The sequence below is a fragment of the Carassius gibelio genome, chromosome A17, assembly GCF_023724105.1.
Source record: "Carassius gibelio isolate Cgi1373 ecotype wild population from Czech Republic chromosome A17, carGib1.2-hapl.c, whole genome shotgun sequence".
Classification (NCBI taxonomy): Eukaryota; Metazoa; Chordata; class Actinopteri; order Cypriniformes; family Cyprinidae; genus Carassius; species Carassius gibelio.
The window spans coordinates 23,324,942-23,338,318 of NC_068387.1; the positions used below are offsets into that span (position 1 = coordinate 23,324,942).

A 13,377-nucleotide genomic window follows, 5' to 3' on the forward strand; every position below is an offset into this window, starting at 1 on the left:
AAGTTTAACAAAGAATAACGCTTTACAGTCTCTTGCTTTTTTTTTTTTCTACATGTTTAATGTCTTATTTATTAATTAATTTATTTACATTTACATTTTACATTACACAGTTTTTGTTCATTCGTTCACTTTTAATTCAGCCATTCCTCTTTATGACCTGCAAACCGCCTTGCATCCACCTTGAAACCGGACCGAACAGAATATTGCTTTATCTTCTGTAAGGTGCACTGGGTCGGTTTGCCAACCGCCAGTTAAACTCTAAAAGAAGAAGAAGAAGAAGGTGCACTGGGTCAGTAAGGTGAGCGTCCTCTAGCGGTCAAACGCAGCACTGTCTGTCTTTAAGTGAAGGGTGACTCCGCGCACTGTAATAGGAAGTTCCCCTCCAAAACTTTTAGGAAACAATCCTGTCCGACCTGCTCCAAATGAACGTCGACTTCATAATCCCAAATCCTGGTAAGTCCGACGAGTGTCCATCTTTCAATGACCGCTCCTTTCGACGTCTCACTCCATAAATAGTCATGCTTTGACTGAATGACTAATGAACCTGAAGAAAATAAAAGCAGTGTTTGTGTTTTGACGCCGCGTCAGACAGTGTGTGACTCTTGGAGGGATGTAGGCAGCAAGTCGCTAGTTTACTTCTTGACTAGTTAAGACTTGTCTAGAAATTGTAACACATTAGACCTGTTTGAAACATTCATCCCGGCTTCAGTCAAGTGTTACTTTGTTGCTTTAAACTCGTGCGCCGCTGTTTGGATGGATTTAAAGGGTTAGTTCACCCAAAAAGGAAATTTATGTCATTAATGACTCACCCTCATGTCGTTCCAAACCTCCGTTCATCTTCGGAACACAGTTTTACATTTACAAGATATTTTAGATTTAGTCCGGAAGCTTTCTTTCCCTCCATTGAAAGTTTATGTATGGTATACTGTCCATGTCCAGAATGAAAATATCCAAACACCACTAGAACGGTGTTATATATTTTGCTGAGTTGTGTAGCCTACTTAGATTATCCCAAAATGATTTCGAAGAATGTTTAAATCCAGAGAAATAAGCAATTTTAACTAGTGACACGGACTGTGTCCATGGTGTAATTGTGTCACCTGCCAATGACGCCATAACCCTTCGATTTCTGGTTTTGTTTTGTAGGAAACACAAAAAGACGCTTTAATGTGTTGGGTTTTAATAGACCGATGACGATAACAGAACTTTAAAAAATCAATAGCATGATAAAACTAGATAGCGGTCAACTGTGGCATAATAGCTCCGCTGCTTTTGAGCCGTGTGTTGCGCTCATTAACTGGCCTCGTTTCGCTTCGATGGCTTTCAGCCTCACAATGCTTCATTCTACTATTTTAATAAATCATTAGCTTATCCATCAACATGATTTCTGCCCGAGTCCCGTCGGATTGCATCAACTGTGAGGATGAAGCATAAACTGTATAAAAACAGGGATGAAGACGTCAGCTCCCATGATTCCACACTCAGTCACGGTGTCATCAAACTACGCTATAGTCTTTGTTTATTTAAAATACGTGCCCTCTAGCGGCAAAAAATTACATAGTGTGTGGAAAATGTTGTTTAATTTTTCATTCATTCATTTTTTATTTTATTTGCTTTATTACGTATTTGGGTTAAACATTTTTTTGACAATTTTGACTTTTTACATTTTATTTTTAAGTTTTATACTATTAATAATAGCATTTATTTTAAATGTAAAAAATGAACAGATTATGGCTGTAGAGTGATATTAATTTAAAAATAAATTTGACTTAAACAAAACAAAAACAAATGATCATTCTTCACTTGATCATTATTTCACTTGATTGTTATTGCAAGGATGATAGTAGCTATATTTTCTATTAAAATTTAATGAATAGTCAGTTATGTTATATTATATTAAATATATATAGTATAATTTGCAAAGAGGACCCTAATACCTTTATGACAGTGTTAAAGTTATCATCATCATAATTATTGTTATTATTATTATTTTATCACATATTTTGACCTTTTTATAAAATTCTAAATATGGTACACATTTAAAAAATTCAGCTCAGACATCCTTAATCATTGATCTATACAAGCCCAACTAAATCATTATCATGTATTGTAAATATATCATAGTGTTTTCAAAGAACAGTTTAACATTAACATGATGCATATATATATATATATATATGTATATGTATATGTATATATAATATATATGTATATGTATATGTATATGTGTATATGTATATGTGTATATATATATATATATGTATGTGTGTATATATATATATATATATATATATATATATATATATATATATATATATATATATATATATATATATATATATATATATATATATATATATATATATGCATCATGTTAATGTCAGGAAGGAATCTGGCGTTGTATTCATTTGCTTGTGTGTTTTTTTTTTCTCCTTCAAATTATTCATGTTCAGATATAGTTGTATGAAGGTGGTCTTAAATCTGTTGGAGTGGTAGAGAAATATAGCCCTAAAAAGCACTTGGACATTTAAGTCACAGTTCAAATTGACTGAATTACATTTGATTAGATATGAAAGATCAAAACAAGTGTAATTTACAACTAAATTATGCCAAAGCTTTTAGTGCATTCAAATTCTCCTGGATAGTTCGTATTGACTTGTGAAGTCATAATTAAGACATCAGTTTACTTTCAAATTACTTTGGTTGGAGTTAAAGGGCATTGTACCTTTTCTGCATAAAATTCAACAAGAATTTTTTTTTAATTCTACATCTACAAAATGATGAATAAAGAATGCAAATTGGTGTGTTTTTCTTTGTTTTTAATCCAATTTATGAAACTTCTGTAAACTTAATTATGTATTCTCTGGTAGTTGCAAAATACTATGGAATTTTGTACATACAACTTAGATTTTTTTCCCACTTACAATACAACAAATGTGACCCTGGACCACAAAACCAGTCTTAAATCGTTGAGGTATATTTTTAGCAATAGCCAAAAAACATTGTATGGGTCAAAATGAACGATATTAAGTAAAGATCATGTTCCATGAAAATATTTTATACATAATAATAACTTAATTTTTGATTTGTAATATGCATTGTTAAGAATTCATTTGGACAATTTCAAACGCGATTTTCTCAGTATTTAGATTTTTTTCACCCTCAGATTCCACAAATTCAAATAGTTGTATCTCGGCCAAGTATTGTCCGATCCTAACAAACCATACATCAATGGAAGGATTATTTATTCAACTTTCAGTTGATGTGTCAATCTAAATTTTTCAAAAAATTTACACTTAAAGGGTTAGTTCACCCAAATAACTAAATTATGTCATTAATAATTCACCCTAATGTTGTTCCAAACCCGTAAGACCTCCGTTTATCTTCAGAACACAGTTTAAGATATTTTAGATTTAGTCCGAGAGCTCTCAGTCCCTCCATTGAAGCTGTGTGTACGGTATACTGTCCATGTCCAGAAAGGTAAGAAAAACATCATCAAAGTAGTCCAGGTGACATCAGAGGGTCAGTTAGAATTTTTTTAAGCATCAAAAATACATTTTGGTCCAAACATAGCAAAAACTATGACTTTATTCAGCATTGTATTCACTCGCGGTCTGTTGTGAGACTTCAAAACAATGCAATTTAGAGATATCCGGTTAGCAAACGAATCATTCGATATAACCTGATCTTCTTGAACCAGTTCACCAAATCGAACTGAATCGTTTTAAACTGTTCGCGTCTCCAATACGCATTAATCCACAAATGACTTAAACTGTTAACTTTTTTAATGTGGCTGACACTCCCTCTGAGTTCAAACAAACCAATATCCCGGAGTAATTCATGTACTCAAACAGTACACTGACTGAACTGCTGTGAAGAGAGAACTAAAGATGAACACTGAGCTGAGCAGTTTAAAGAACAAAAGATTGACTCAGCATCTGTAATATGGTTTGCTATAAATAGCAGGTAAAACAAACAGGATTCAGCTTATATATGTTTCTGTTGATGGATATATAAGGCTTCCCAGACATTACAACAAAAGTAATAAAAAAAAAAACAAATCATTCACTCTTGTTCAACGCGAATGCTGGAATATGAACAGTCATTTATTTCGTCATCCCCCGGGTGGTGATATCGCACATGCACAGATGAGATCTGAATAGCACACTATATGTATTTAAACTACACTCATTTAAGCTTTGTCAGTTTAAACAATTAAGGGCGAATGGAAGATTTGTGCATGCGCTCATCCAAAGCGCGCAAACCCATGCCTCAGGTCGCGCGCAAATATAAGCTCTCTCTGAAGTATTGTTTAAATTGACAAATTCACACAAAAAAAAATTATGTCAAAATGCCCGTATTGGTAAGTATCCATAGTAGCGCAGACATAGCCGGCTGAACGGAGGCCTACTGTACTGTATCAGTGCATTCTCTTAAAGTGACAGTCTCTATATTAATCGAACAGCAACAACAAAGAAATCACTCCCTGCTCTTGATTAAAAAGCTTTTGTAACTTTAATAAAGAATCATCTTTAATCACTACAGTCCAATATGCAATTATGTTTTACATCTGATTACTTTATTCAATTTCTGTACCTAAAAACGTATGCTAGACCTACCTAAAAAAAAATATTACAGTCCTGGTTGTCAGGATCTGCCAGTTACATTGTCAATTTTCCAGCTTATCTGCATGAATAATTGCATGATAAGAAATATTTATATCCATCCCAAAGCATGATAGTTTACTAGTCATCACACCTTTGTGCTTTGGAGTAACATGGAATGTCCCAGTCATAGAAACCTATTCATTATGAATGTAACAGCTTCTTTGATGTTTTTGCAGAAAGGAAAGTAATTGTACGGCTGGTCATACAGGCACTCAGCTTTTGGTATGCCTTGAGCTTATGAGGACATTGTAGGAGAGATTAGTCTAACCCACACTGAGAGCTTGTAAACATACAACTACAACTCACTCAACACACTGAGCTCAAGCACTAGCATTCAAGAATAACAGCTATAAGTTATTGATGGATACCTTTTGTTGAATTTAAGGGAAAGCTTCTCAGAGAGTGAGGAGGAGCTGCATCAGATTTCATGGATGCACAAACAGGAACTGAAGGATTCACTGGTTGACATGTACAAAGGTGAGGATGAAAGAAAGCTGTCCATTGTATTCGACAGAGGTGTTTTTGTTTTGTCATGGACTGAATTTGGGAAGCTTAGTTTGTTATTGATAAGATAACTTTGTGTTTTGGTTGATACACAGTATTCACACTTGGAGAAAGTGCATTCTTAAATATGAGCACAAGAGGGCATCCTTATGTTATATTTTCAGAAACAGTGTCTTAAATTTTGAGTGTTGAGGTATTACTTTGATATGTTTACCTTAAAGATTCCAATTAGTTTTTATTGACTTCTGAAAAGGATTCTAACAATGACATGTATTTAGATTGTCAACTTTTAAAAAACTATAAAGGTTTATTAAAGCCTGAATATTATTGGCCGTTCCCTTACTAAAAGTCCTATATTATAAGATGATAAAATCAAGACACTAAATCTTCATATACCATGGTATTTGCATGTTTTTGTTTTTTGTCGATTCTTGTTGTTAGAGTAAAACCATATTTCTTTAGCATCCATAAGAATATCCACATTTCTTTGTAGAGTGATCTGTATACTATAAGTTTGGGACTAAGTTTTTTTTTTTTTTTTTTTTTTTAAAGTGAAAAAAAAAAAAAAAAAAAAAATTAGTCCCAAACTAAGTTTAATCTTCAGGTTTTGGTAAGATTATTTTTAATTGATTAAAACTTTTATGCTTTAAAATGATCAAAATTAACAGAAAATGCATTTATAATGTTAAAGCTTTCTGTTTTAAATGAATGCTGTTCTTTTAAATTTTCTATATTTTATATATATATATATGTATATATATATATATATATATATATATATATATATATATATATATATATATATATATATATATATATATATATATATATATTAATATGAAGGAAATTTAATATTGTTTGCATATATAATAATTGAAATAGTGTAATTGTAATCGGTCTAATCTATGTATATATGTTGGAGAGCTTCACCGATCATCATATGAGCTTCAGTCATTTGCTCTCAAACAGCGATGCACATTGTAAAGACCGCCGATGAGGTTCGAACCTTCATAGCATGACCTCTGCGTTGCGTGTGTTTGTCTTTTTATCTGAGTTAATGCCAGGTTAGCGGTTTCTCTGTTGTGCTGACACATCCTGCAGTAGAAGAGCCCAACCCAAATTGTTACATCCTAGTGAAGGGTGGAGGCCAAGACCTAGAACAGGATCTACTTAGCATGTATCCTGATATCTTAGACGCAAGCGTGTGTATGTGTGCCTTTGGGTATATGGCTGCATGCCTGATTTTTATGGGGTTGTGTGTTTTCGGTGCACAGTCATTATGTCTGCCACTTACGCATGCAAAATAATGTTTTACGATCATTAATGTTATTTGTAGGGGTTTTTTTGTGTGAGGTTTTGCATTGCAGTCACCTGTATTGAACTCAACTCCTTCCTTTTCGGCGGCAAATAAGCATGAAGCACTGATCCCACCCAATTCTTTCTTTGATCTAGCTTGAATGTTTGTTTAGTTTAAGGCTGTTATCCTTCACCACTGATAAAGAGTGTACAGCTACCGGGATCCAAGTGGCAGTTAGCCGACATTAACATAGTAATGTGCATGTTCCTCTAAAACGAGAAACGCATTGCTGATACAAATCTGAAAGCAAGGTGTTATGAATTTTTGTTTTGAACATGACTGATTAGAAATATCAACACTGTTATAGAACATTTGCGAGTTTTGTATTGTTATTAGAGAGCAGTTCTGTAAACAAAATATTTATATCGGGACACAGTGCAGTATTTAGTTTTTTGTTTATTTATTTATGAGAGTATGTTGTAAATCAGAGAATTGTAATTACATTTAATGAAGACAAACAACTGGAGGGACAACAATAGTGAAGTAAATTCTTATACTGTGTGAATAAATAAGTGTCATTTAAATTAGTGAACCTGAACTGTTTTATAATTTGCCATCAAATTGGTTATAGGTTTGTAACCAATATCCACTTCTTTAGAAGGACAGTCAGATTTTGTTATTAAACTGCTGAATATGCAGTGCAATCAAAAATAATTGTTTTTCATTTGTGGAAGTATCATAACATTTATTTGATAAGTTATAATTTATATAGTTGTATTAAATTATCTGTTTTGTACCATACTTCACATGCTTTTTGATTCATTTTTTTACCGTACAGTAGGTAAAATTTGCCCAAATGTTAAAATGAAAAAAAAATATATATATATTATTAAATTAATTTTACTTTGGTGTATTTTTTGTTATTTATTTATTGTTTGAGTTATAATTATTGAATTAATTAATTAATTGTGAATTTTGAGTAAATAATGTGTAAAAATATCAGCAATTGTATACATTTCCTTAGCTAAGGTTAAATTGTGAAATATAGCTATATTGCAGAATTGTATAAGTCATCAACCACCTTGCTCTTTAAATATCAGTATTGGCCATTGAATATCCCATATTGGTAGTTGCTACACATTACGATTGTTTTTCAAAGTGGCGTGGAGCAGCCAAATAAGGGTGAATGCACATCTTGGAACCCAAATTGAATTCCACACCTGTGAGACTATGTTTCTCTTGAGTCTGTTTTCCTGCCGATTTTATTTGTCTGACATGGTTTGGGATAAGTGGACTGTTGTAGACTGGGTCGTGTTATTAAAATTGAGATGCTGGATTGTTTTCTAGCGTGGGTAAACTGTCCTTTTGCAGTCCAAATTCAAAGCACACACACTAAGTCCATCATAACAAACACGCTAAGTTTCCTGTGGAGTTGGATTGGCCTTCCTGACAAGAGCAGAAATAGGGCTACAGTCTCAACAAGCTTTGTTCTTAGCAGGTGGATCGACCTTTGACATAACCCGACACGCTGCCTCCCCCTGTGTCTGCCGTCCAGGAAGGAAACGTAAATGTACTGTTTGGTCCCATCAGCTTGGCTCCTCTTACGGCAGTATGTTGTGGTCCCGCTCTGCTTTTCTGACAGCCACCCACCCTGATATCACATCTCACTCTCTCTCCACCGTGCTTGGCTTCACGGAGAGCAGGAGGTGCTTTGGCGATCCCTTCGGCTTCCTTGTGGGTCCCATTGAAGTTCAAAATCCCTAGAATGGAGTGCCGTGTGGCCTAACAGGCTTGTCTGCTCCCTAAGTGGGTGGTCCGCCAGTGACAGAGGGATCCCTCAGGGCTCTGTCCTCCTCTTTTGTGCCTCTGTGTTGGTTTAAGGAATAGACCTAGAATGGGCACTGCTTAACTGTGGAAGCCTGGTTACTGTGATCTGAAACCAAACAAACCGAGGAAAAAGGCCAACGCACTCACAAACATACAAAGACTCAAGCTATAAAACCCAACGAGAGGTTGGCGTCTCTTGAAACGTTCTCGAAATGAAGAATTTTTGTGGATGTTTGGGTCAGTCTTATGAAAAAATTTCCAGGTCATATTTTACTTCAAAAGATAAAATAAGAAATTAATTCTGCATTAAGAATTTTCTTGCATTGTGACATTCCAGAATACTCTCTAATGTAATTAGCGTGGCTGTTCATTCATTTATCCATTCGTTCATTTACCTAGTATATTAAGTGTTGGTAATCTACATTATTTCATATGATTCTCTTTACATGCTCATTTATTATTGCATTTAAAAAATCCCTTTATATAAATCAGTATAATTGTCAGTATTATAGTAAAATATTTTATTATAATGTCACTATATTTTTTTTCTTTAAATCTGTATAAATTATATTATAGATAGACTATATGGTTTATATACATATATAATTATTTTTATTTTGCATGACATAATGAGAATGGGGGAGGGGTGCATAATTGTAATGGAAATAATGTCACAATGCAAATAAATAAATGAAGGTCATAAGATCAGATTTCTTTATCTCTACGCTTTCGTCATATTATTCTTAAATAATAGTTTTTCTAATGTTTGCTTTTGTTTTTGGGGAGAAATATGTGAGTTTCATCCATTTGTGTGTATTTATTTTCCATGATTTTCTACAATCTCTTAAAGAATATACGTCTCTTGCATATGTCAACACTGCTATGGAAACTGTTAAAATAATTATAGAAAAAATTAATAAATCGTATACCCGTGTTTTTTGCTAAATAAGAATCCAGATATGAAGATTGTCAGGCTTATTTTAACTGATGTAATGTGTGCTATATTAAGTAAATATTTTGGCTCCTAATTTTAAAGCCTTGTGATTCCCTTGATTTTTGTTTTATTATGAAATAAGCAAATTGAGTTTGAGTTAGTATCACAGGAGCTCTGATCCATGAACTCTTAAGACCTGTACTGTTTTCAGACTGACACTCATATGATGCTAAGACTCCTACCACCCAGTTGCGAGCAGGATTTCAGACGACCTAGTGATGGCCCATGAAGCAGAGAGGAAAACAAACACGGCTTGCTTTGCTGTGAACCACAGATGCTTGGGAACTATTTGAACAGGGAGCAATTTAAACGGTCACTCCTGTGGCCTGTGCTCAAACATCAAGTGGTAATGAGGACGGAGTGCCTGGTCCTGTTGCCCCGGCCTCCCCTCGGCTTTTCAACACATTCACACTCGCAAAGGATCCTGGCCGAACAATGGCAAGCCACTTTCACAGCATGGCATTTTTACTGCTTTTTTACGGACTTGTATTTTAGGAATGTTTGAACAGACCTGCAACAACCAGAAATACTGGACGTAGATGGTTGGCACTTGAGTTGGAGAACTTATTAAGAGAGCAGGAACACAGGATTGAGAAACTTTGGTCTGTCATTGAAATAAAAATGAAAAAGATTTGCTTTGTTCCTGTATACCCCTTGTTTAGCAATGCGGAAGAAAGCTATTTTCTTTGAATATGCAAGAATATTCATTAGCCGCTATAGGTAAATAGCTAAAAGAAAAACAAATGCTATAAATTGTGTTTACCCTACAAGCTTATGTGTTTATAATTACAATATATATATATATATATATATATATATATATATATATAATATAAAACTGGTATTTATTATCATATATATATATATATATATATATATATATATATATATATATATATATATATATATATATATATATATATATATATATATATATATATATATGATAATAAATACCAGTTTTGCAATATCAAGCAGCATAGCTACTGTTTTTGTTCAAAATACAAATTGCTGCATCTGTTCTTATGTAAAAAAAAAAGGTTGATAAGCTTTCAGAAATTGGCCCATAAATTTAGCATCCACACCAAAGATAACATATGGTTTATTATAAGCACAGACTGCATTTATGTCATCTGCTGCTTTAAATGCTTGAGCTCGTTGAAGCAGGATGGATTCTGATTGGCTGTCATTGTTTTAAGCATTCATCAGCTAGAAAAATCATTTTGAAAGTGATTCAAGTGATATTGTTATCATTGTATAGTTGTGGTGTGGACTTGATATTCTTTTAAATTTAGAGTAACTTTTAAAAAATATATATCTTTATCATTGACATTAGTCATCACCCTTGTTGTGAACCGGCCTTAAGAGTATAAAGCTCTTCATAAATTTCCCTCATAATCATCTCAGAAAAGGTCAGAAATACAGAATTCGTTTGGACCTAGTGAGTTAGTGCTGCATGGTCCTCTTGTGATAAGTGTTTAATAACTTATTCGTTCTTTAGAGAACATCATTGGTGTAGATTTGATCTAAGCAGATGTACGTGAGCACATATTCGTCAGAGACAGTCATGTGATTCCTCTATTGTACATCAGCTGCTCTGTAAATATTTGCAGTGATGTACATCCCTGAACACACAATACCTCCCACAAGCCTCTCCGCATGTGTCCCACAGTGACACCGACTTCACCCAAAGTGCCTGCCGTATCCGAATATCACACATTTATATCAACTTTGTTTGTTCCCCAATGTTCTCCAGTTGGAAAAGAACCCTGGAGTGTTTTCTCACTACGGTGTCCTGCTGTTTAAAGCCGGTTTGTTTGAAGGACAGGTCAAAACTTCAAGCATCACTCATCCTTAAGGGTGAAAAAAAGCAAAAAGCTGTGTTTGGAGTTGATGCTTCTACATTGCCCAAAGTTCAGCTTTGCAGTTCGTGTTGGAGAAAGGATTTCCTGAACAAAGGAAGATGTGTTTGTTGAGGATCCTTGCACCACTAGCTATGTGTGTGTTTTAGCGCCGGGTGCTGAGGTGACATGCACAGCAATCATGCTGGATTTGGTAGCCCTTTCAGTGTTAAATTTTGACTTTGTGTGAAAGTTTTTCCATTGACGGACGTTTAGGGAAATTATAGGAAATATTTGTGTTGTCATTAGAATGATCTGGAGAAGTGGTTTATTGCCATTTGTCTTCTCTTTACACAAAAATGAAATATATAAAATGTAATTTTTGATTAATAATATGCATTGCTAGAACTTCATTATGACAACTTTAAAGGCGATTTTCTCAGTATTTAAATTTTTTTGCACCCTCAGATTCCAGATTTTCAAATCGTTGTATCTCGGCCAAATATTGTTTGATCGTAACAAGCCATACTGTACATCAACAGAAAGCGAGCACGAGTAGGCTTTGCGTTGAGAGCGTTTGGAAGCTGTGACACAGATCCAGAGGCTGAAATTTAACAAGAGCAGCATCAGCAAAGGCGGTATGCTATGTGGTATGTACTGAAACTGTATATATTTGCTTAGCGGTTTTGGAAAATGACTAAGTTCCACTTTATGTCGTCTTTTTTTTTTTTTTTTAAGCTGTACATGTGGAAAGTGCAGTTTGATGACAACATCGCATGTTGTTTACTTGATGTGCTTACGCGCTGATAGCTAAGTTAACAACACAGAGATATTTGAAGCAGTTTTACTCACCGCATGCGGTTCCAACACACGATCGGGACCCTTTTTCGTTGGGACTGCATTATCCTTAAGAAATAAACCATGTACAAACCCGGCGTCAAACTGGGCCTTGTTTGTAAAACAAGCATCTGCGAAATGCAGGGAACAAACACAAACACTTGCACAACTCCGTTGATGCTCTGTAAAAATAAACTCCATCCACTGGTCCCTTAATGCTGTTTTTTTTTGGTAATCTGTGCAGGGTTGTCTTGCCCTGGCAACCAAAAACAAACTTCTTTTGTGACATTTCGCGATGCTCTCGCTCTGATCAGTGAAGTCTGTTGTGCTCTCTCTGCTCTGCTATACGGGAGCGCGCGCTCTTCCAGCAGAAGTGCCTCAGGACCCATATAAGGAAATTCCGCTCCATCTAACGTCACACAGAGCCATACGCGAAAAAAACTTTCCGAAACTTGTGACAAACCGGAAGAGGTTTTTTTGGAACAAAAATACTCCTTCAAACGTACTTAATTTTTGAAACTTTGTCCATGTTTAGCATGGGAATCCAACTCTTTAACAGTGTAAAAAACTCAGTATGCATGAAATAGCATTTCAACCCCCCTTTAACTTCTGACCATAAATGCATTTATGGCTGATATATAGATTTAGTTGCAGAATGTGCAAATAATACACACAACCCCCCACACACACACCTGAATATATAGCGGGTGATACATTTTTTTACACACCTTATTTATTCGAAGGAGACAGTAACAAAAATATGATGGTATGGCCGATATATATAGATATTGTGTTGCATAAAGTGCAAAACATACAAAAACCCCTGAATTTATACAGTAGGTGATTATATATATATTTTTACATTATTATCAAAGCAACCTTATTTGACAGTAACAAATGTACAAAGACAAGCAGTCCCACTGGTTTATTTTTAATAAAGAATGGCTGTACATGGATAATGAGTTGAAACTTGCACAGCTTTCGGTAGAAGCGACACCGAGTCGAGAAGGAGAAACACTTGGCTGGAATGTCTTTCATAAGACAGCTGACCTTGAGTTGACTCCTTCCCTGAGCCCCACCTCTCCTGTTTGGCGTCTCTTCGATGAGTAATAACAGTCTCACGGCTGGTTGATGCCACCTTGCACTAGTTTCACAATCTTTCTGGCCACAATAAAGCTTTGTTTTCTATATGTTTCTCTGTGCCTGAGTTCAAATGCTTTTAAACTCGTATGTTGAAAGGAATGCAGTTAAAGTATTTAGTTTTGATCGGCACATGAGCAAGGGTGGTGACACATAAAATGATTATTTTTATCATGGCACTTCCTAGAACAGCTCTGCAGGAGAGTAAATGCATCGGGATTGTCTTATCTATCTTTGTATAAAAAAATAGGTCAAAGTCAGGCATCAGAC

The 13,377-nt window shown here is 34.7% G+C and overlaps 1 protein-coding gene across 6 annotated transcripts in view; it reads left to right on the plus strand.

Annotated features, from left to right (window-relative positions):
• Positions 1–304: 304 nt before the first annotated feature.
• LOC127933568 (mirror-image polydactyly gene 1 protein) overlaps positions 305–13,377 on the plus strand; it is a 72,025-nt gene continuing 58,952 nt past the window's right edge. For 4 of the 6 annotated variants that reach the window (XM_052530622.1, XM_052530624.1, XM_052530628.1 and 1 more), the window contains exons 1-2: positions 305–453; positions 5,053–5,144. In XM_052530622.1, coding sequence (XP_052386582.1) covers positions 5,099–5,144 — 46 coding nt within the window. In that variant the 5' untranslated portion in view covers positions 305–453; positions 5,053–5,098. The remainder of the gene's footprint in view (positions 454–5,052; positions 5,145–13,377) is intronic. The other 2 variants (XM_052530625.1, XM_052530627.1) reach the window with 1 other exon arrangement.